Genomic DNA, 25,876 nt, shown 5'->3' on the forward strand with positions numbered 1-25,876 from the left:
CCTGACTCAGTCATGATGTCTTGTAGTTTAAGGCTGGATAACATGGCCCAAATTCCTGATGCCCCAGAGGTGGTAGGATGAATATATGCCTGGAGCAGGTGCAAGGGAAGGTTCAAACTAGGAAACCTGAGGGTCGAGGATCTATATAATTTGGACCATTCTATTAACAAACCCTTCCATAAGGGCGATATAAACTTATTATTAGCAGTGCATTTGCGTAAGCCCCAAAGAACCAGCTTATCTTTATATGTGAGCATATCACACTCCAGTCGGGAGACAAGGCCAGGAGGGCGCCAGGAAAGGAGGCTCAAAGCTCTATTTAGCATTGACGCTTTGTAATAAAGGTAAATGTCGGGTAGGCCGAAGCCTCCCAACCTTCTCTCCCGAGTGAGAGTGGCATACGCCAGTCTAGGGGAGCTGCCTGAATAGTAGTTATATTCTTGTACATAGGAGCAGTATTATAGTAGTTATATTCTTATACATTGGAGAAGTATTACAGTAGTCATATTCTTGTACATAGGAGGCAGTATTATAGTAGTTATATTCTTGTACTTAGAAGCAGTATTATAGTAGGTATATTCTTGTACATAGGAGGCAGTATTATAGTAGGTATATTCTTGTACATAGAAGCAGTATTATAGTAGTTATATTCTTGTACTTAGAAGCAGTATTATAGTAGTTATATTCTTGTACATAGAAGCAGTATTATAGTAGTTATATTCTTGTACATAGGAGGCAGTATTATAGTAGTTATATTCTTGAACTTAGAAGCAGTATTATAGTAGTTATATTCTTGTACATAGGAGGCAGTATTATAGTAGTTATATTCTTGTACTTAGAAGCAGTATTATAGTAGTTATATTCTTGTACATAGGAGGCAGTATTATAGTAGTTATATTCTTGTACATAGGAGCAGTATTATAGTAGTTATATTCTTGTACATAGGAGGCAGTATTATAGTAGCTATATTATTGTACACAGGAGCAGTATTATAGTAGGTATATTCTTGTACATAGGAGGCAGTATTATAGTAGTTATATTCTTGTACATAGTAGTATTATAGTAGTTATATTCTTGTACATAGGAGCAGTATTATAGTAGTTATATTCTTGTACATAGGAGCAGTATTATAGTAGTTATATTCTTGTACATAGGAGGCAGTATTATAGTAGCTATATTATTGTACACAGGAGCAGTATTATAGTAGGTATATTCTTGTACATAGGAGGCAGTATTATAGTAGTTATATTCTTGTACATAGGAGCAGTATTACAGTAGTTATATTCTTGTACATAGGAGGCAGTATTATAGTAGCTATATTATTGTACACAGGAGCAGTATTATAGTAGTAATATTCCTGTACATAGGAGGCAGTATTATATAGTTGCAGTATAGGTTGTCGTTTGATTTGGGGGCATAAATGCTCACAAAAGGTTTCCATTCACTAACAACAAACAGGAGCCTTGAAAACTGTGTTGCAGAACTTTTTCATTATAAAGTCATTATGCTTTCGTTACATCAAACCCATTTCCGTTTCTGATCTTATATTTTAGAGTCTCTCATACCTGTAAGCCACTTGTGTAAGTTGTCGCAGTTTTGTTCGATCTTCTGAACAGAGACTCCGGGTACAGAAAAGAGATAAAATAGACACTAATGAATCAGATGGCACTGAACGCTCGCCAGGCTGTGTTTATTAATATGTAATTAGTCCGCTATTATATATTCATTAAAACAACATTTCTCCTACTAATTTAGTTGGAATACTTTGGGGTTCCAGCAAATGATGATTTTCAAGTCTTGATTAAGAAGATGCTCAAAGAATATAAAGTAAGAGCAAACATAAGAAACTCATTACTCGACTCGACAATTTCTCAGAACCTCTTCTATCAGCGTCCATTCATTGCTTGCGTATCCTTACATAGAAAACAGTGGGCCACCCATTCACCTGCGTGAATGACATAACCACCGCCACTCGATCCCTAAAATAAGAGAAGTAAATTGACCCTGCGGAGGGGTCATTACCCACTTACATTGTTTCCTAATGTTGCTGCACCTGTGGAGATGGAGCGCCTAACAGATTTATTCACCTCCTCCCCTTCTTAGGCCTCATGCACACAACCGTTTTTTTTTTAAGGTCCGCAAAAACGGAGTCCGTAGGTACGTGATCCGTGACTGTTTTTTCATCCGTGGGTCTTCCATGATTTTTGGAGGATCCACGGACATGAAAAATTTAAAAAAAATCTAAGTCAAGTTTGCCATTGAAATGATAGGAAAAAACAGACACGGATCACGGACACGGATCACGGACGCGGATGACAATCTTGTGTGCATCCGTGATTTTTCACGGACCCATTGACTTGAATGGGTCCGTGAACCGTTGGCGGTGAAAAAAATAGGACAGGTCCTATTTTTTTCACGGCCAGGAAACACGGATCACGGATGCGGCTGCCAAACGGTGCATTTTCCGATTTTTTTGAAAGTCAATGGGTCCGCGAAAAAAAACCTGAAAACGGCACAACGGCCACGGATGCACACAACGGTCGTGTGCATGAGGCCTTATAGTGAAGTAAAATAGGGTTCCCATTTCCTGGAGCCCACAGTAGCCTATGGTGTGATTGTGTATGTGGGGGGTTCACAATGTCGGCCTTCTCTCAAAAGCTGTCTGTAGTTATAAATATCTCCACGGTAACAGACTACAAACAGGCCCTTTGTAGTCTGATCCTGCAGTCTCCTTTATACCTCCCTCTGTCTTGACTGAGCATTAGACTACAGAGGATGTGTCTACTGTAACCATGGGAACACATAGGTCTGCACAGAAGCTGAACACACCACATTTTATTTAACTGTTTCTATTAAAGTTTTCCATATATGCATAACAAATAATAAAACCAAAGTTGCTCACAGCAAAACAATCTATTCACTTAAACAGCACCTATCATCAGGATCAACCCAAATAAACAATGCATACGGCCTATAGGGTTGACTCTGCTGATTAAATAATACTTGTCTTGTTGCAGTGATCAATAGTGTTCATGACGAATATTCGAATTTCGAATTTTTATCGCGAATATAGGTACTTTGAAAATTTGCAAATATTTCGAATATAGTTATATTATATATTCGTAATTTAGAATATTCCAATTTTTTTTCCCCTTTTTTTTTTTATTAGATTTTTTTTTTTTTATCAGTACACATGATCCCTCCCTGCTTCTAGCTTGTGTGCCAATAAGAAGGCTGCAATATACTTGACTTTAGGAGTAGTAGTGTTTGCGAATTTTGCTCTATATTTGTTTTTTTCGAATATTCGCTATATATTCTTGTTTTAGAATATTGCGAATATTCGAAAAAACAAAGTTATAGCAATATAGCAAATATTCCCAAAAAAATCTAATATAGAGCAATTTAGCTAATATAGTGCTATAATCTTCTTTGTCTAATAGTTGTAAGTTGATTCGCAATAAAAAATTATAATCCGAAAATTCGCATATTACACAATCATTTCCTTGCCAATTTTTTCGAATTTGGGAATATTCGACGAATATTCTACAAAATATTCGCGAAATATCGCGAATTCGAATATGACCCCTGCCGCTCATCACTAGTGATCAAGGGCTAATGCTGTTCTTGTTCACACTCTGAAAGCTGTTAAAATGTTCACTGAGATGATCTGTACACTATGTATCCTAAATAGTTATATATGGGCAAGAAGTAGTTAACTGGCGGTTGTTGGTTACAGTTTCTGGGTAGTGAGCTGGTCCCACAATCGCCTGGTTAGTTAGTAGAGAGTCTGCTGCTGAACAGGCAAGAGACGGGGCCTGTTTGTATGTGCTGCTGAAAAGTAGACCAAAACAGAAGCCTTATCCAGGAAAACACCATTCCTGAGAGTGGAAAGCGTCCAGAAAAGCAACCTCTCTAAGGATTACCCCCCTTCCTGAGGGAATGAGGACACTCTGTATATTTCCCCAAAAATTATGGAGTTTTGCAAAGCGGTTATCCGGGTAAAGATAATAATGACCTATCCTCAGCATAGGACTTAATTATAAGGGCTCGTTCACACGAACGTGTGAAGCCCGTGCCCGTGCTGTGGACCGCAAATTGTGGTCCGCAATGCATGAGCACCGTCCGTTGGGCAGGACCCATTCACTTGAATGGGTCCGCGATCCTTCCTTCCCGCAAAAAGATAGAGCAAGTTCTATCTTTTTGAGGTGCGGAAGCACGGAACGGAACCCCAGAAAGCACTCCGTAGTTCTTCCGTTCCGCATCTCCGGATTTGCGGACCCATTGAAATAAATGGGTCCGCATCTGTGATGCGGAATGGCCACGGAACAGTGCCAGTGTATTGCGGATTCGTGTGAACGAGCCCTAACAGGGAGCTGTTTCAGGGAGCCGCTGCTCTCACCAGAGCTCTGGTGAGTGACGCAGGTTCCCACCATCTTTCCAAGGACAGCACATCGTATAGTGGCAGTGCTTGGTAATGCAGCTCAGCCTTATTGACTTGAATGGGGCTGAGCTGCAACTAGGCCATGTGACTGATGTACGGTGACATCACATGGCCAGGGAAGAGGCCACTGCGCTCACCGCTTCCTCTTCTAACAGATGACATAGTCGACGTTTCCTGAGGCAAGTCCCGGATAACCTCTTTAAAGGGATTCTGTCACCTCCCCTCAGCCAAAAAACGATTTAAAAGCAGCCATGCAGCACAGCTTACCTGGATTAGGCTGTGCTCTTTTATCTTGAAATCCGTCCAGCAGTTACTTCAAAAAACGACTTTGATCAATAAGGAAATGCGTCCTGAAGGTGCCCAGAGGGGCGTTTTTTTCTTCCTAGTGAGCCCAGTACCGCCCCTCTTTCAGTGCCCAGCCCGCCTTCCTTGTACTTTCTAACCGCCGCCCCCAGCCTGCCACAGCCTCCCCTCCCTCTCCTCCCCCTCCCTCACGCCGAACGAAGTCTCGCACAGGCGCAGTACCCACTGAGGGCTGCGCCTGTGCGATCATCAGGAGACTGAGGGCGGCAGCTTCATCTTCGTCACTGGGCATGCGCCGAGCCCAGTGACGTCCGATGCTCGCTCTTCCCTGCTGACTGAGGGAAGAGCGAGCATCGGACGTCACTGGGCTCGGCGCATGCCCAGTGACGAGGATGAAGCTGCCGCCCTCAGTCTCCTGATGATCGCACAGGCGCAGCCCTCAGTGGGTACTGCGCCTGTGCGAGACTTCGTTCGGCGTGAGGGAGGGGGAGGAGAGGGAGGGGAGGCTGTGGCAGGCTGGGGGCGGCGGTTAGAAAGTACAAGGAAGGCGGGCTGGGCACTGAAAGAGGGGCGGTACTGGGCTCACTAGGAAGAAAAAAACGCCCCTCTGGGCACCTTCAGGACGCATTTCCTTATTGATCAAAGTCGTTTTTTGAAGTAACTGCTGGACGGATTTCAAGATAAAAGAGCACAGCCTAATCCAGGTAAGCTGTGCTGCATGGCTGCTTTTAAATCGTTTTTTTGCTGAGGGGAGGTGACAGAATCCCTTTAAGGTGGTGCTGGACTGATATAATGAGGTAAACGCATGTTTATGGCAACTGACTTTACTGCTTGCGCTAAGGGTGGTTTGCTCCTGGTACCCGCCACACTTCTGGGATGGAGGGGCCATCTGATCCAGGACTGCACCCTGTCATTGGGAACTGCAGACACATATTGGGAGTTATTGCATGCCTTTGGTCAATTTTGGAAGATTGCATGGTATATGAAGAGAGACTCAGGGAGGACCACCATTGCCGCTAGCTCCTATATACAGCCTCTGGGAGAAACCTGAAATGTTATATACCTCAGAACTGTTCCTACTACTTGTATTTGTACTACAACCTCTGTAGTGTCCCACCAGGTAAAGGTGGGCACTGCACAGGTTAATGTGTTGCATTGCATTAAATGTCATGTGCATGTTTTTCCCTGTATTTTCTGGGTGTCAGGCCTGTCAGGGTGTAGTTTAGCCTCCCAGACGTTAGAGGGAGCTGGAGAGCCCTAGATATATGTAGGAAGGCCCAGACAGGGAAGTGTTAGTTCATTCCAGGGGACTAGAGGAGTCACCTCGTCCACCTGAAGCTCCTGAAGCTAGGATCAGCTCAGTAGAGATACCCCAGTTGCAGGAACCAACCTCCTGGGAGAAACCTACAGTTATCCACCTGATAGGAGGAGGCGACCCAGGGTAAGCCAAGTGACCCTGATGGGCAGAGAACCTTTAGACAGTGCAGCAAGCAGTATAATACCTGAGGAAGAAAGTAACCAAGGATTTAAGCCACCCATTTAGGCATCCGGGCCTTGGGAGATATAAAGCCAGAGCAGGAGTTCTAGAAAGGACACTGTACATTGATTCTGAGGAAAGGTACAACCTGCTGCTGAGTGCTTGTGGAATTTACCCTCAGTGTATCTTGCATGACTATTGCCTGCCATATTGTGAATAAGCCCCTTTGTGGAACTGTAATCTGAAGACTGTGCTACACCTGCTGTACAAAGTTGGATTGTTCAGTAAAGTTACGTTTTGGTTCACTATATACTTGTGTACCTTCATCATTCCAACCACCAACCGGCGTGCCACCGTCCAAAGGCACTGGCGTCACGAATACCACAGGGACCTTGCCCCAGGCACACAAAATACCTGTAACATCCAGGGCACCTCAACTACCATCAGGCCTGGTCCCTATCTACAGAGCGTGCCCCAGAGGAACTGTGTCTACCTCTCCTTCACTGCCACGCGCCTGCCCAGGGTTCTTCAAATATAGTGAGTACCCTCGATTGCCCATAACTGTGACCTCACTTCGTCATACCCTGCAGGTCTGGCGTGTTGCATAAATTGGCGTCACGAACAGGATCCGAATATTCCTGCGCCATTGCGGATTACAAAAACTGTGTGCTGAAAATTATCTTAAAGTGACATGCCCCAATTGTTTTATTGAAAATTGCTGGGCCAAAGTGAACTGTAATAATTGCGGTGTGAAGATTGTGCTATATGGACTGTTTTCTGCTTATTTGAGTCACCGCTTGCTGTCAGTGAATAGACAGCCATATTGCCCATTTAACCTGATTGGATTACAAGTGCGCCTCGTGGAGCTGTTTGGCGCGAAAAAGAGGACTTTGGCGCGAAAAGAATCAGGCGGAGCCATCGCCCAACCAACCAGGAAGAAGAACCCCGCCTACCTGAGTCCCGGAGCTACGAGAGGCCGCGCCCACCTGCTGACGCGGTACACAGGACGTCCCGACACCCGGAGCTGCGCATCTCGCGAGACTTGGAGCGAGCACCACCGGAGTGAGTACCAACTTTAAAAACTTTTACCGGCCTCTCCGCTTACCTGTCCGGATGCTCCCCGACCCCTGCCAAGGCACCGGAGGGATCCCCGCTAGTCGTGAAAGACTTGTCTGAAAAAAAAAAAAGTTAAAGTTACGGCCATAGCCGCTCCGGTCCGCTCCGCTACATTTAAAGGGCCATACCCACCTAGCAACGCCATGTCCGCGGTCGAGGAAATCGCACAGGCAGCCCCAGTCGTGCCTGCTGAAGTACCCGCAGCCGACTCTGGGCCCCCTGCCGCCGCGGCACCGCCAAGCCTGATGCCGCTAACCATGCCGTACTATTTCGGGGCCCCCTGGTTCCCACGTTATTCAGGGGAAGCCCACAAGTTAAAAGACTTTAGGGAACAGATACTGGCTCTGTTCCGGCTTTATCCCATCAATGCTGAGCAGCAAATGGAGATCCTCTTAGCTCAGTTAGAAGGGGCCGCCCGCAGGGAAGTAATGTCATGGCCCCGTTCTGAGAAAAATAGCCTGGAACAGATCTTTGAACGTTTGGGCACCACATTTGAAGCCAGAACGGTGTCAGAAGTTAAAATGCGTTTCTTCAGCAGAAAACAGCAGCCTGGAGAGTCGCTCCGTGATTTTGCCCTGTCCTTACAGGAGACGCTGAGAGCTGTAGTCCAAGTGGATCCTAAAGAAGCTGAGGACCAGGACCGGACTCTTAGAGAGCAATTCATTGCAGGCATAAGTACTGAACATTTAAAGGGCCAGCTACGGATGTTGTCAGCTCAACACCCTCACTGTACATTCTTGGATTTTAAAGAATTGGCCATCAGCATACTAGGCCAGAACCCTGCTCCAGGGCCAGCAACCTTCCCTGAACCCCAGGCTTGTCAGCCAAAGACTATTAATGTGGGGTCTGCAGGAGTCGGTCAAGCCACCCAAGCTCCAGTCACAGATGTAGTGGCAGCACTAATGGAGCAAGTGAACTATCTTACTCTAAGTCTAGAGAAGGTGTGCAAGAAAGATAGAGGAGTGGGAGAGACCATTGTTACTAGAAGATAAGGATCCTTTTCCTCCCAGGCTCCCACCTGCATATGGAGATGTGTATCCAAAAGAGCCTGATGGGCGACTGAAGTGCCGGCCCAGAAGTAGAAAACAGCCTGTCTGCCATCATTGCAAGAAATATGGACATACCGAATCCATGTGCTGGCAGTTAAACGAGTAACCCCTGAGGCAGAGGACCGCCCCTCGGGAGGTAGAACAGAAGGTCCAAAGGATCCAAACTGGATGCCTAAGTATGTCGGGTCCCGTCCGAAAATTAATATATGTATCAACGGGAATCCTTTGAAGCCCTGTTGGACACGGGGTCACAGGTCACCACCATTCAACGGCCTGCCTTTGACAAGTTCTGGGATCCAAGTCTCCTCACCCAGCCACCAGAGTCCTGGCTAGATATTATCGCTAGCAACGGTAAGCCAGTGAAAGTGCATGGGTATTGGGAACCTACTCTTCAGGTGGGAGAAGCCACCCTGCCACAGCAAGGCGTGATTGTGGTACAAGCCGGAGGTAAAGGAGGACACCCCGTGATCTTAGGGACTAATGTTCTTAAAAATTGTTACTCCGAAGTGCTTGAAGCATTGAACCAAACCATATCATCCGCCTCACCTGCTTCCAGAAGAGTTATTCAGAAAACTATTAGCGTGCTGTGCGCTCAACAAAGGTTCGCCAACAAGAAAGGAGAAATTTGCACTGTCCGGATCCGGGATAACCGGCCGGTGGTTTTGCCTCCAAATTCCCAGATCATCCTGTGGTGCCGTGCTGTATTAGGGATCCAGGGCCAGGACTATCAAGCCCTAGTGGAACCTATTCCTATTAAGGATCATCCTTTCGTACGGACAGCCAAGAGCATGGTGACCGTGTCCCAAGGTAAAGTGCCTGTTCGTTTAATCAACTTTGGTGATCATCCCGTTACCCTCTTTAAACACTGCCCCGTTGCTCAGCTTTTACAGGTGTCTTTCCAGGATGTGATCCGTCTGCCTGCCGCGGAGGCGTTCCAGACCGCGCAGAACAGCAGCACCCCTACGGCATCCTGGTGGGAAGAACTACATGTGGGGAACGAATCCACCCCAAAGGAGCAAATAGAGGGGGTCCTGAAGCTGGTGAAGGAGCACCACCAGGCTTTCAGCAAACACTCCACAGACTATGGAGAGGTCAGTGTGATCAAACATACCATACCCACTGGCTCTCACCCTCCTATTAAGGAGAGGCACAGACCCATACCACCTACTACCTATCAGTCTGTGAAAGAGATGATACAAGAGATGAAAGACTCTAATATAATCCGGGACAGCCATAGTCCCTGGGCTGCGCCCCTAGTACTTGTTCGAAAAAAAGATGGCGGCATAAGGTTCTGCGTGGATTACAGGAAAATTAATCAAATCACCCACAAAGATGCATATCCATTGCCACGCATTGAGGAGTCCTTGACTGCCCTGGGGTCATCAGCCTATTTCTCCACCTTGGACTTAACCAGCGGGTACTGGCAGGTACCCATGGCCCCAGAAGATCGAGAAAAGACTGCTTTCACTACACCTATGGGCCTGTTTGAATTTAATTATATGCCATTTGGACTGTGTAATGCTCCAGGAACGTTCCAGAGGCTGATGGAACGTTGTTTAGGCCATAGGAATTTCGAGACGGTGCTATTATACCTGGATGACGTCATTATATACTCCAAGACGTATGAGGACCATCTAAAGCACCTGGGTGAGGTGTTTCAAGTTCTTTCTAAATATGGCCTCAAAATCAAGCCATCCAAGTGCCACCTGCTGAAACCAGCCGTCAGATATCTCGGGCACATTGTCAGTGCCGAAGGAGTACAGCCTGACCCTGACAAACTTGCTGCTGTCCGTAACTGGCCTACTCCTACGACCGTGAAAGAGGTGAGAAGCTTTCTCAGTTTTGCAGGGTACTATAGGCGATTCATCCCGCATTTCGCACAAATTGCGGATCCCATCCAGGAACTCTTGAGGGGGCATCCAAAAAAGAGCCCAAAGACTCCTATTCCTGTTGAATGGAATGAAGAGCGGGAAATTGCCTTCCAACTCCTAAAGAAGAAGTTGACTGAACCCCCTGTTCTGGGTTACCCAGATTATCAGAAGCCATTCCACCTCTACACAGATGCCAGTAAAAGAGGCCTGGGGGCCGTGTTGGCTCAAGTGCAAGATAACAAAGAAAGGGTGATTGCCTATGCCAGCAGATCCCTGAAGGGAGCTGAGAAGAACGATCAGAATTACAGTTCTTTCAAGCTGGAGTTTCTTGCCTTAGTGTGGGCTGTGACCGAAAAGTTTAAGGACTATCTCGCTGCCACACCGTTTGTTGCCTTCACAGATAATAATCCCCTGGCACATCTGAATACAGGCCAAATTAGGGGCACTGGAGCAAAGATGGGCCTCCCGCCTGGCCAACTATGATTTCACTGTGAAGTACCGGGCAGGCCGCTCCAATGATAACGCTGATGCTCTGTCACGACTCCCCACTACAGAAGCCCCAGATGAACCGAAAGATGCCTGGGAAGAGGTGGAGATGCCAGCGTTTTATAACAAATTTACCCAGCAGGATAATATACGTACTGAAGATTCCCCTGCTGCTGATCCTTCCTCATCAGATGGTCCTGAGTCCAGAGGCGATCAAGAAAGATGGATTAAGCTCCAGTCCGAAAGTAGAGTCCTCGGTGAACTGCTCGACTTCCTTACTAGTGGAAAAGTCCCTGAGAGGATCCGCAGGAAGAGTGCAGACCCAGAGCTAGTGAGACTGTGGAGACATCGCCATCAACTATTCCTTCAAAAGGGCCTGTTGCTCAGAAGGAGTCTGGATCCAGTGTCCTATGATAGAGTGTATCAAATTCTCCTGCCACGTCGGGATGCCAGCCTGGTGCTGGATATGTACCACAACCAGTCCGGACACTTCGGTGTGCAAAAGACTGAGGCCACCATTCGCAGAAGATTCTATTGGATCGGGATGAGAGAAGATATCGAGAAATGGTGCCGAGAATGCACTGCCTGTGCTGTGGGGCGAACTGAACGCCATGACCAGAGGGCGCCTCTCCATCCCATCGTAAGTAAGGCTCCTTTAGAACTTGTTGCCATTGATCATGTAAAGTTAGAGCCGAGTCGCTCAGGGTATACATATGCCATGACTATAATTGATCACTTCACTAAGTTTGTCGTAGCAGTGCCTGTGAAAGACCTGACAGCAAAGACCACAGCGGAGGCGTTCTGGAAGCATTTCCTGCTGCCCTACGGTTGCCCAGAAAGGATCCTCACCGATCAAGGGTCCGCATTTGAGTCACAGCTGTTCCATGAGATGTGCCTGCTACACAACTGCCAGAAGGTCCGGACCACCGCCTATCATCCGCAAGGTAACGGACTCTGTGAGAAAATGAATAAGACTCTCATTGAAATGCTGAGAGCAGTACCCCCTGAGACGAGGGGAGATTGGCCTACTTTGTTGCCGCAGCTTATGTACACTTACAACAACACCATCCACTGTTCCACCGGTTACACCCCGTTCTATTTGATGTTCGGCCGACAAGGGAGATTGCCTGCGGACCACTCCCTAGGGGTACAAGTGCCGGATGAGATCAACCCACTGCCCAAGACTGACTGGGTAGTGGAGCACCAAAGGCGTCTTCTTAATGCTAAGGAGATTGTCCAGGAACGGATGGAGATTGTCCGAGAAAGGCAGCAGAAAGACTTTGACCAGACTGCCCATGCGGGACCCCTGGCTCTGGGAGACAAGGTATGGTTGAAAAACAACCATCGGACCAGCAAGTTGGACAGCAAATGGGAAAGGATTCCCTACCTTATCACTGCCATACCTAATGCTGCGGCCCACATTTACCAGATCTCCAGGGAAGGAAGAAGTCCCCAAGTTGTTCACAGGAACCGCCTCAAGCCCTGTGTAGAAGGAGAACCAGCGGCGGAGGAGATGGAACCGGAGCCTACTGAAGAAGAGTTGCCGGCTCCACCTATGGACCCTATGCAGGCTGTGGAGAACTTAATCCATGATAAAGAGCCGCTCCACTGGGCCCTCACGCCTTGGTTGAATCTATTGGTTCCTGCTCCTGTTCCTGTTAGCCCTCAGCCTCCTGAAGAAGCTCCAGAGGCAATGGGCTCCTCTGACATTCCTGAAGCCAGGCAGGAAGAATCCCTGCCAGTAAGGAGGTCTACCCGTTCTACCAGGGGGCACCGACCTGTGAGGTTTGTGGACTACGTTATGGGCCCAGGTAGCCCCTCACGGGAAACCCCTGTTTAACCATTGCAAGCCTGGGTACGGACTCATGTTGTTCTTTGAGCCTCCAAGGACTTCTGTTTATCTACATTTTATATGGACTATCCTGGGTTATTGATACGCTGTGCCAGGTCAGCGCCCCTGTTCCCTCACCTTATCCTGAGAGAAGAGAACGACGCCCCTTGTCATCACTCCTTTCAGTGCATTTAATAACTGTTACATTGTTAATGTGGTGAATATTGCATATGTATGTTCTCTGCTATCTTTCAGGTTGCCGTTCCAGATGGGCGGACCCTCCATGTTGCGCCGAGGACGGGCAACGTTATAGCGTGGGGGTATGTAGTGTCCCACCAGGTAAAGGTGGGCACTGCACAGGTTAATGTGTTGCATTGCATTAAATGTCATGTGCATGTTTTTCCCTGTATTATCTGGGTGTCAGGCCTGTCAGGGTGTAGTTTAGCCTCCCAGACGTTAGAGGGAGCTGGAGAGCCCTAGTTACATATAGGAAGGCCCAGACAGGGAAGTGTTAGTTCATTCCAGGGGACTAGAGGAGTCACCTCGTCCACCTGAAGCTCCTGAAGCTAGGATCAGCTCAGTAGAGATACCCCAGTTGCAGGAACCAACCTCCTGGGAGAAACCTACAGTTATCCACCTGATAGGAGGAGGCGACCCAGGGTAAGCCAAGTGACCCTGATGGGCAGAGAACCTTTAGACAGTGCAGCAAGCAGTATAATACCTGAGGAAGAAAGTAACCAAGGATTTAAGCCACCCATTTAGGCATCCGGGCCTTGGGAGATATAAAGCCAGAGCAGGAGTTCTAGAAAGGACACTGTACATTGATTCTGAGGAAAGGTACAACCTGCTGCTGAGTGCTTGTGAAGTTTACCCTCAGTGTATCTTGCATGACTATTGCCTGCCATATTGTGAATAAGCCCCTTTGTGGAACTGTAATCTGAAGACTGTGCTACACCTGCTGTACAAAGTTGGATTGTTCAGTAAAGTTACGTTTTGGTTCACTATATACTTGTGTACCTTCATCATTCCAACCACCAACCGGCGTGCCACCGTCCAAAGGCACTGGCGTCACGAATACCACAGGGACCTTGCCCCAGGCACACAAAATACCTGTAACATCCAGGGCACCTCAACTACCATCAGGCCTGGTCCCTATCTACAGAGCGTGCCCCAGAGGAACTGTGTCTACCTCTCCTTCACTGCCACGCGCCTGCCCAGGGTCCTTCAAATATAGTGAGTACCCTCGATTGCCCATAACTGTGACCTCACTTCGTCATACCCTGCAGGTCTGGCGTGTTGCACCTCCATTATCTATTCAGTAAAGAGAGACTTTGTTGTAACTGTACAGGCCTGATCATTGCCTCCCCCATACCCCAGCCCCTGCTCTCTTGCCTTGCACCCCGCTGCCTGTCCATCTAACATTAGGGGCACCCCACTCACCACCAGGCAGGAGCCCCCCCAAAAGCCAAGGGTGTGCCCCTCTCTTCTCTGTACTGCTCCATCCCTGGGACAGCTAGGCCTCTTTCACACAAGCGTGACTGATTGGCTCTGAATGCGTTCAAGGTGTGTTCAGTGAAACTCGCACCATTTTGCAAGCAATTCAGTCAGTTTTGTTTGCGATTGCGTTCAGTTTTTTCTGCGCGGGTGCAATGCGTTGTGATGCGTTTTTCGCGCTTGATAAAAAACTGAAGGTTTACAAACAACATCTCTTAGCAACCATCAGTGAAAAACGCATTGCACCCGAACTTGCTTCCAGACACAATGCGTTTTTTACTGAAGCCCCATTCACTGCTATGGGGTCAGGGCTGCGTGAAAAAACGCAGAATAGAGAACATGCTGTGTTTTTCACGCAACACAGAACTGATGCGTGAAAAAAAACGCTCATGTACACAGCCCCATTGAAATTAATGGGTCCGGATTCGTCTGCTCAGTTCCACATCCTACGCTACGGCAATAAACTGAACTTTTGCACTGGAGGCTGAGCGCCGCGGCTTCGTTCTTATTTAGTGGTAGATTTATTACTTGAGCTCCATTCGCTGAGCACCACCTGAAGACTGGGCAGTAAATCACTGCACTCTCCGGCTTTCCTGATAAGACGCATGACAGTGAAGATCGGCTGCCATCACACGGTCATTTACAGAACCAATTAAAGTCTATGGGGCTATTCACATGGCTGTTTTTTTAACGACCACTGAAGAGAATCAGTCAAAAAATAGCATATCCTGTTTATGACCAGACGGACCCCGCTGAAATCAATGGGCCTATTTTTAATGCCCATTTAGACAGGAGTATACCCGACTAACGACCGTTAAAAAAACTGGTAAACTGTGTGAAAAAAAGGCCTTTCAGGGGTCAAGATAGAAAAAAGCTCCACACTTGACGCAGCAGGACCTGACGCTACCAGCATCGTGATCACATGATCGTGCGGGGAGTGCCAGGTCCTGCTGCCTCGAGAGCAGATTGTGTGTTCTCATCCCTGCAAGTTGTGAATTATTTTTTTTTAATACTGGGGGGGGGGGGGGGCATTAGATATATATATATATATATATATATATATATACTGAGGCACTGATATATATTGCAAGAGAAGAAAAAGACAGGAAGCAGCGACTGACAATAAAGCATTATTTGGTTTTACCAATACTCACCTGGTACCAGACTCCTGCTGACAGCGCCGATACAGAGGTTCCCATTTTCTCCTTTTTTGTCTACACTGATTACTGATTTATATTGGGGCATTTAGAATATCCTGGAACGCTATGGGGGGCATTATATATACTGGAGCAGTATGTGGAGGCACTTTTGTATAGGGGTCATTTATATATACTGGGGCAATATGTGGGGACACATATATACTGCAGCACTATAGGGGGGGGGTACTTGGGGGCACTGTGGGTGGGGGGGGATATTGAATGTTCAGGGGGCACTATGAGGGACATTACGTATAATAAATAATTGACACCAATTTGTACTGGCTATTTTTTATCAATACAAAACAGCTGTTAAAAACAGATATGAAAATGCATGCACGCACGGATGAAAAATGGCCATGAAAAACTGACAGTGTATTTGTTTTTCACAGCCATTTTTTATCACTGTTGTATGAATGTACCCTAATGCCTCATTCGCACGTCAGTGTTCGGTCAGTGATTTCCATCAGTGATTGTGAGTCAAAACCAGGTGCGGCTCTAAAAACAGAACAGGTGCAGATATTTCCCTTATACTTTGTCTGTGGAGGCCCCAATCCTGGTTTTGGCCCACAATCACTGATGGAAATTACTGACCAAATACCGACATGTGAATGAGGCTTAGGCCTCTTGCACACGATCATATGTCCTCCGAGATATACGGTCCGTGAGCGGGCCATATGTCCAGGAGCGGCATTGATCGTGCGCACGGGAGCACACAGCATCATAGATTATAATGATGCTGTGCACATCGGGCCGCCCGCGGGACTATAAGATCATATGAGTGCGGAACAATAGCCCCGCAGGCGGCTCAACGTTCCCATCATAAGCCTTGGCAGCCCCAGACCTATTTCTTTACGTCTATGAATTAGATGCTTCATCCAGCCCATTATTATTGTAGAGGCCATGCTCCGAGGAGGCGAGAAGAAAAACCAGAAGAACAAACAGGAGCACATCCATCATCTCACCAAACGAGTTGGACCCATCACCCTTCTCATGATGACCTCCAATATCATAAGGTTCCCACCTCAAGAAAAGCATTTCACCACCTTATAATGGTTCGGTTCCTCGAAGCATAGTTTCGCGGGACCACATCATATTTTGGTTAAAAAAAATTCTGATGTTTACTTTGATCTGTTTGGGGAATATTGTAATAAAGCTTTCCCGTGTTTCAATAAAGGATGGCTCTACCCAGTCCATCTTGAGAAAAAAACGTGAGCAGCCCCCACCAGGTAACAGTTTCTTCACTCCTGAACAACAGTTATAACGTTCTGAATCGAGATAACAAAAAATGGCCCACAAGGAGACCTCTGAGGCCAAGCTTGTTCAGTTTTTAGTTGTCCATTAGGGTAGGTTGACACAGTGCTTTTTGGAGGAGGTTATGAGGCAGATCGGCCATCAGTATTTAAATCGTGGACAACCCTTTTAAATATCCCAATTTTTGCAATTCAAGTGTCGGCAAGTATTTTATTGTATAGCGCTGTTATTAGTGTCTTATGTATGGAGGTTTTATTTGCTCAGCGTATAGTTCTGTTATTTGAGCACTATATCAGGGTATGTACTTAAGTACTGTACAGTATGTGATGTGCACAATGTATAGTGGTGGTAGCACCATATAACACTGTTATAAACACCAATGTGGCAGTATGTTATATGGCAGCACACCACAAGGCACCATCCTGGATGTGAACCGAGGCTCCTTCAGACACGGGAGGCAAATAAAGGAGAGAAAGACGAGCTCTGAATAAATCTCTTTATGACATTCATATTGTATATTGGCACAAAAATAAGTACTTTACATCTCCACAATATCAGAAGCCCCTTGTGTTACATTGACATTTTCTGGGTTAATATTTTTCACAGAAGGAAGAAATATTCATCTCCATTCATTTGGTATCAAAGCTTTCAATTAGAAAAAAAAAATATATGAAATAAAAACCAACTGAGTGACGCAGGCTCGGACTGGCCCACCGGGGAGGCGGGGGATTCCTCAGTGGGCCCCCAGTCTCCTGCGCCCGAGATAAGATGGAGGAGTAATTATTTCTCCTTTCTCAGGAGAGGTAATTATTGTAGCCACTAGGTGGTAGTATCGCACAGTGACGCAGCCTCCTACTGGTGTACATTGTACAGGAGGCCCCGCAGTATCTTCTAGACTTCTGGGGCTGCTGGCAGTGAAGGAGGAGAGAAGGTGTCTGCCTCTTCCTGTCCTCCCTGCTGTCAGAAAACTGTGGCTGCTGGAAAGGAGGACTCCTCTGGGCTGATTTCTCAGGTGTGTGATAGTAGTGAGCTGTAGGAGACTGTAAGGGGGGAAATAGGGGATTTGTTTATAGCAGACACTGATCTATGAATGTGTGCTGCTCTCTGCAGAGTTCAGAGTGGCATTGGGGGGACTCTGCCCTAGGTCCCCCCCAATGCTTCTGCTTTAGATGCACCCCCATAAGTGCCCCAGCTCCAGATGCCCCCCCCCCTCTAAATGCACCACTAATATTGCCTCTTCTCCAGTTACCCCTGCTCCAGGATCCCCACTATTGCCCTGCCTCAGGTGACCCTAATGTCTCTGCTTCAGTTATGACCCTCCGTTTGTGCCCTTTGCTCACGTTGCTCCTCTAGCGCCTTTGCTTGGGATTCGTTAAAGGTTGTGACCTGCAAAGGGAGTTGGACTTATTCTGCACAGTGCGTCACATTTTCCAGTGTTGACACGTATGGTTTACATGGCGGCGGAGAGGATATTCCGTATTTACAGGCATCACTGCTGCCATGTAAAGAGATACTGGTGGAGCGGTGGAGGATTTAAAGGGGTTGTCCAGGTTTTCAAGTTATCCTCTCCACATCGTAGGGCATAACTATATGAATAGTGGGGTCCGATTCTGCAACCCCCCCCTTTTTATGGTGTGACAGGCCACACATATGCCCTGCTGCTCCATTCATTCTCTTTGGGACCACTGGAATTAGCCAGCGCTGTACTCTGCCATCTCCGGCGACCCCATAGAGCAGTGTTTCCCAACCAGTTTGCCTCCAGCTGTTGCACAACCACAACTCCCAGCATGCCCGCACAGCCAAAGGCTGTCCAGGAATGCTGAGAGTTGTAGTTTTGCAACAGCTGGAGGCACACTGGTTGGAAAACATAGAGAATGGATGGAGAGGTAGGGCATATGCTCGACCTGCCACTCAAATGAAAGGGGATCAGTGAGGGCTCCAGCGTTCAGACCCCCACGGATGACTTAGTTATCCTCTATCCACAGGATTGGGGATAACTAGAAAAGTGGACACAGGCCCTTTAACAGGCAAGCATTTCTATTTTAGTTTGACACATATTTTGGGCCAGATTTTTTATTTTTATTAATTTTTATTTTTTTACACCCAAAGAAAACTTTTAAGGATAGGGAATGTGAAAAGGTGAAACAGCCATGACACGACAGGGTCTGACTGCTGGGACCCCCATGATCAAGGGAACGTGGTCTTAAAGGGGTTGTCTCACTTCAGTAAGTCGGATTTATCACGTAGAGAAAGTTAATAGGAGCCATTTACTAATATATTGTTATTATCCATGTTGCTTACTTTGCTGGCTGGATTCATTTTTCCATCATATTATACACTGCTCGTTTCCATGGTTACGATGCAATACATCAGTGGTGGTCATGCACTATAGGATAAAGCACCAGCCTATGTGCGCTCCCATTGTCCCGGCCACCAGAGAGGCTGAAGCTTTTGCCTATAGTGTGCAAGCATAACCACCACTTCTGGATTGCAGGGTGGTCTGTAGCCATGAAAACGAGCAGTGCATAATGTGATGGAAAAATGAATCCAGCCAGCAAAGGAAGCAATATGGACAATCACAATACATTAGTAAGTGACTTGTATTAACTTTCTCTACATGATAAATGCCACTTACTGAAGTGAGACAACCCCTTACTAGGGCACTTACTAATGTATTGTTATTATCCATATTGCCTCCTTTCCATCACATTATACACAGCAGGTATCCGTGGTTACGACCACTCTGCAATCCAGCAGCGGTGGTTGTGCTTACACACTATAGGGAAAGGCTGGAAGTGCGCATAGGCCAACACCTTTACCTATAGTGCGCAAGCACGACCACCGCTGCTGGATTGCAGAGTGGGCAAAACCATGGATACGAGCAGTGTATAATGTGATGGCAAAGAGCCAATATGGAGAATCAGAATACATTAGTAAGTGCCTTGTATTAACTTTCTCTACATAATAAATGCCATTTGTTGAAGTGAGGCCGCCCCTTTACATGTGCTACACTTAATAGGGTTAGGCAAAAATGTCTTGGTGCGTGCATTGTGTGTTTCCTATGTGTGATAGGAACTGCTTGTGTCTTGTTTCTGACTGACTTAAGAGCAGGATATCCATATATGTGTAAGGCTACTGTCACACTTGCGGCAGCAGGGTCCGGCAGGTTATTCCAGTGGGGGAACAGCCTGCCAGATCCGTGCTTACGCTAGCCCACCGTGCCGCCGGAAGTTATTCACTGTAATGGGTGCGGGCTGGAGGTCTGCTCCAGCCCTATTCCCTATAATGGGGGCGGGCCGGACAAAAACTACAGCGGACTTACGGCGTCATGGTGGGCTAGCATTAGCACGGATGCGGCAGGCTTTTCCCCTCCGGAACATCCTGCCGGACCCGGCTACTGCAAGTGTGAAAGTAGCCTAAATTCTGCCACATGTATGTTTGTGCATTTTGCTGTGAGTGTCTGCCATCATACTTCATCTTTAATACTTCTGTCATCACTGAAAGAGCTCATGAACACGATTGTTGGATGTGCAAATTGCGGATCCGGAAAACATGGATACCGGGTGTGTGCATTCCACATTATGCGGAACAGAGCAGCCGGCCTCTAATAGAACAGTCCTATCCTTGTCTGTAATGCCGACAATAATAGGACATGTTCTATCATTTTGAGTAACGATCATGCGGACATACAGACACGGAATGCACATGGAGTCATTTCCGATTTTTGCGGCCCCATTGAAGTGAATGGTTTCACATACAGGCCACAAAAAGAAAATAATGGTACGGACATGGAAAAAAAATAAGTTTGTGTGCAGGAGCCCTAAGGTGGGCCCCCAGAATCAGTTACACTGGTGGGCCCTAGGTACCCCAGTGCGACACTGGAGGGACGGAATACAACCCAGTGTCACCAGATACTAGAAATTTTTTACTCTGTAAAAAAAAAAAAAAAAATGATTCTAATCTCAGTTTTCAGGGGTTGTCCTTGGTAAATATTGGTTAAAACCATCAAACCATATATACAGTCTCTGAAGTTAAGCAGCTTGGTGACCAGCTAATCACTACGATCATATTTCATTACTTGAGAAACTCACAGCTAGCTATAGATTTCTGCAACAGCGGCCACTAAAGGGCAAATATGGTATTACATGCAATCCATTTAGATAAATGACCAACTGTGTAATACATTGGCAGGCCAGGTCCACCAGAACCATGTTTTGGTAGCAGCTGTCTACTCTGGCTTAATATAGAGGGGCGTTCCGGAGCGATGAACTTTCCTCTGTAATGTCCATATGTCCTATAGGGTTGGCCTAATATGAGACAACCTTTTAAAAGGAGATGATTATAATAAAGTCCCCATTGATCAGGAAAAGCTGTGTCACTGCTGACGTTAGAGGCCTTCAGAAGAGCTGACATATCTCTGTTCCCTTGACAACACTGCCTACATCTGTGCTCCATGTAATTATAAAGTCACTACTATTAACTGATCGGATCTCTTATTTCCTTACTTATTTTAGAAAAACTAAACATACCAAAGACCTTAGAGAATATAACAATTTTGATCTTAAAGATAGGTTTCTTTCCGTCTGGGAAAGGTGAATAGCATCCAAGATGGCCTCTATTACAGCACTCAGCTTGAGAATGGCGTTCTGGTACGGCAGGGATGGATTGTCCAGCGTAATGGTTAATAAGACTATGAGGGAACCACAGAGTAGTTCAAAAGACAAAAAACACAGAAGGAACCATAATGGCAGCCATTTTGAATCTCGCCAAACTTGAGAGGAATAGTTGACTTAAGCACTCAGCTTGCTGAATGGTGTTCTGGTATGGATCATTCAGAGTAATGGTTCATGTGACTGAGGGAACCATAGAGTGGTTCATAAGACTGAAAATACAACAGGAACCATAATGGAGACCATTTTGAATTTCATCCAACTTGAGAGGAATAGATGACTTAAGCACTCAGCTTACTGAATGGCATTCTGGTATGGCAGGTATGGATCGTCTAGAGCAGTGGTCCCCAACCTTTTTTGCACCAAGGACCGGTTTCGTGCAAGACAATTTTCCCAGGGACCGGGTGGGGGGGTTCTCGGGAGGGGCTTAGGGGGTGCTGGTCGGCGCTGACTGATTCACGCGCATAACAAAACACAAGGTGCATATTAAAATATATAACACTATATTACGATTACATTTATTATTTTAAATGTGACTCAACTCACTATAATGCAGAATCAGTGTGAAATAGGCCTTACTATTACATTGATATCTCCCTGCCTTTATTTCAGGCTGACATGGTAACTATACCTGAATTGGCTGCACAAAACTGACTAGGGTCTAGTGGTCACTTGTCCCTGCTGCACTGGTCTCGGCTGCTCTGGTCTCGGCTGCACTGCTAATATTTTCAAGTTGACATGGAAGAGGAACTGCAGGTCATTCTCCCGCTCACTCCCTCAGATACTAGCTGAAACTAGATGCCGACAACCCCCCTCCCCCCTCGGGCCATCATGTTTATTTCCATTGGTGGGGCAGTGAGACCTAACCAATCCCTGCCTCACTAGCCCTTTTCAAGCATTTTCATTGGTGGCAGTGGCTGGCTGGCATCACAGTTGGAAGGAAGGAACGCTCTCCTTCCTTACCGCTGTACAGCCGCGGGCTGTGTGTGATGTGCATGTTGGGCACTCATGCACCTGGCATCTCTGCTCCTCTGTATTGCCGCGTCCCGGCAAACAATCTTCCAGGGCCCGGTCCTGGGCCGCGGCCCGGCGGTTGGGGACCGCTGGTCTAGAGCAGCGTTCTTCAACTCCAATCTTCAGGGCCCACCTGCCCACCATGATTGGAGAATATCCCACAAAATGAATACCTGTAGTAAGTCCTAATGCATTGGACACTAATTATATCACCTGCTCAATACTAAGGAAGTTCTAAAAACATGACTGCCAGGTAGGCCCAGTGGACTGGAGTTGAGGAACACTGGTCTAAAGTATTGGTTCATATGACTGGAAACAAAGAGGGAACCATAATGGCGGCCATTTTGAATTTCACCCAACTTGAGAGGAATTAGACAATTTAAGAACTTTTTGCTATAAGAAAATAAAACCAGGAGATGAATAGGCACCACTGATAGGACCTTTATGAGATACAAAAGCCCTGCCCACATTCTGATAAGCGCCACCCCTTTTAGGAGCTTGACTTACAAGAACCAAGGACTATCATATAGACTAACCAAATATACATCAAATCTTTAGCACCCCAGTGACAAATGGGCCAGAGAATAATCCCTGATTGCGACACGGTTTGGTTTATCGATAGCAACACGTACACACCAAGCAAAAAACATGAGACGAGAAGATACGTCGGAATCATTCACAAAGGTTTGGTAGACAGCTAGAACCTCTTGTCGTCCGGATATAAACATCATCGGGAAATCCAGAAGTTGGAGGAGCATGGGGAGGAGCGTCCAGGTTGTGTAAATCGATTGCCGTGCTTGCATACCCAATCCAAAGTTATAATCTACACCGAATGATTTAAAACAACATAAAATATCCCATTTTAACCTCAGTTACCATTTTTTTTCCCAGTAAGAAACATATTTTTTTGAATGCATATAAATATATAAGATTAACACTTTCTTCACAAGAGATGATGGCGGATACCGTAACAACTAAAAGGTGGGGAAGGGTTGTCAACGGGATTTTCATATATATATTTTTTCTTTGAAGACTGTGTTAATGGTATGATGCTATGAATGGCTTCAGAGTAGACACTGACCACTAGGGGGCAGCCTGGCGGTTCCTCAGCCATTTCACATTAGCCGTAGAAGATTCTCACAGTCCAGACAAGTTATTTTTTCTTTAAATTTCTTTTTCTTCTAACAGGCGCATTTTCTTTCTCCGACTTTTGCTTCGTCTAATTTTCCAGAGTTTCCTCCGTTTACTGCCTCTGGTACTTGGGTCTTGTCCACACACTGCTCCATGCGTTTCATTATCAAGTCCAGAAGAGTGTCTACTGATTTTTCCACATTCTGTCCGGTTGCTGCGCTTGTTTCAAAATATGGGATTCTGGGTAGGGCGATAAGAATTTATTTTTTAATAAAAATATATTTCATAGTAATTACGGTATAGCAGTTTGTATTCCACAGATTAGAGGGCTGCAATTACAGACAGAGCCACAAACAAGAGTGGCACTTTTTATGGGGAAAAATAAAAAGCAGACCACCAATTTTAGGGGTTATTAAGGAATTTGATATTGCTGACCTATCCTTATGATAGGTCATTAATATAAGACCGGCGGTGGTCTGACTCCTTGGACCACCGCTGATCAGCTGTTGAAGCCAGTGACATCACAGTACATCGTTCACGTGGCCTAGGCGCAGCTCAGTGCCATTCAAGTGAATGGGGCTAAGCTGCAATACCATACACAGCCACTATACAATGTAAGGCGCTGTTGCTTGGTAAGCTGTAAGGAGGACTCAGCGTTCACCGGTGCTTCTGTGAGTGCAGCGGCCTCTTCAAACAGCATACAGGCAGGGGTGCCTAAAGTCAATCCCCCACCGATTTCATATTGATGAACTATTCGGAAGATAGGCCATCAATATTAAATTCGGGATAACCTCTTTTAGACAGTTTTTTATATATTTTTTAAAGTTATTATTATAATATATATATATATATTTGTTTTTTTACACATTTTAAGTTCCCCTAGGGCAGTGGTGGGCAACCTTTTTTTTCAACTGAGCCAAATATCGCCAAAACCACGATTGAAATTTATTTCGAGAGCCACATTTTTAAAACCTAAAATATTGCGTCAACAGCACCAGTGAGGACTATTAGGGCTCATGCACACGACTGTGTGCCCGCCGTTGCCATATTGCAGGCCGCATACGGCGGGTCCGCAATACACGGGCACTGGCCGTGTGCAGCCCGCATCAAGGACCCATTCACTTCAATGGGTCCAGGATCCGGGATATGAGAGCTACAGTGTGCTTCCGTGGTGCTTCTGGCTGTGCCTACGCCCCGCAAAAAAGTAGCGCATGCACTACTTTTTTGCGGTGCGGAGGCACAGCCAGAAGCACTACGGAAGCACACTGTAGCACTCATATCCCGGATCCTGGACCCATTGAAGTGAATGGGTCCATGATGCGGGCTGCACACGACCGTGTGCAGCCCGCATCATGGACCCATTCACTTCAGCATGCGCTACTTTTTTTGCGGTGCGGGCAGTCGGATGCGGATCGCGAACCCCATTTAAGTGAATGGGTCCGCGATCCTCATGCAGCTGCCCCATGGTCTGTGTCCGTGCATTGCGGACCGCTATTTGCGGTCCGCAGCACAGGCACGGCGCCCTTACATTCGTGGGCATGAGCCCAGAGTGTGTTTTTACATACTTTTATATGTACTTTCTTTTATTTGGATCTTGATTATTATTTCATTTTATCTTTATCATTTTTTACGTTTATTAAAACTTGTCTGCAGATGTGGATGTAATGTGGATGACGCACTTATGGGGGATATCTGTGGATGACGCACTTATGGGGGATATCTGTGGATGACGCACTTATGGGGGATATCTGTGGATGACGCACTTATGGGGGATATCTGTGGATGACGCACTTATGGGGGATATCTGTGGATGACGCACTTATGGGGGATATCTGTGGATGACGCACTTATGGGGGATATCTGTGGATGACGCACTTATGGGGGATATCTGTGGATGACGCACTTATGGGGGATATCTGTGGATGACGCACTTATGGGGGATATCTGTGGATGACGCACTTATGGGAGATATCTGTGGAGGGCACCTATGGGGGATATCTGTGGATGACATATAAGTGCCCTCCACAGATATCCCCCATAAGTGCCCTCCACAGATATCCCCCATAAGTGCCCTCCACAGATATCCCCCATAAGTGCCCTCCACAGATATCCCCCATAAGTGCCCTCCACAGATATCCCCCATAAGTGCCCTCCACAGATATCCCCCATAAGTGCCCTCCACAGATATCCCCCATAAGTGCCCTCCACAGATATCCCCCATAAGTGCCCTCCACAGATATCCCCCATAAGTGCCCTCCACAGATATCCCCCATAAGTGCCCTCCACAGATATCCCCCATAAGTGCCCTCCACAGATATCCCCCATAAGTGCCCTCCACAGATATCCCCCATAAGTGCCCTCCAGTAAGTAAAGTAATGTATTAGTGGGGGGGGGGGAAGGGAGGAGGCAGGGACACTTGCGGTGGGGCCGGTGCACACACCGGGGGCAGCTCCTACCTTTCTTCTGCAGGACATTTCGCTCCTCCTGGACCTGAGCGGCGGCCTCTTCACCACTCCTCACATGGCCGGTGTTGTGCTGAAAGT

At 46.6% G+C, this 25,876-nt stretch overlaps 1 protein-coding gene across 2 annotated transcripts in view; it reads right to left on the reverse strand.

The window, feature by feature from the left end:
- Positions 1-22,627: 22,627 nt before the first annotated feature.
- The window catches only part of RAB27B (RAB27B, member RAS oncogene family), a 110,658-nt gene continuing 107,409 nt past the window's right edge, over positions 22,628-25,876 (reverse strand). For both annotated transcript variants that reach the window (XM_044276377.1, XM_044276376.1), the window contains exon 6: positions 22,628-23,573. In XM_044276377.1, coding sequence (XP_044132312.1) covers positions 23,384-23,573 — 190 coding nt within the window. In that variant the 3' untranslated portion in view covers positions 22,628-23,383. The remainder of the gene's footprint in view (positions 23,574-25,876) is intronic.

This window comes from Bufo gargarizans, chromosome 1 (assembly GCF_014858855.1).
Source record: "Bufo gargarizans isolate SCDJY-AF-19 chromosome 1, ASM1485885v1, whole genome shotgun sequence".
Lineage (NCBI taxonomy): Eukaryota > Metazoa > Chordata > Amphibia > Anura > Bufonidae > Bufo > Bufo gargarizans.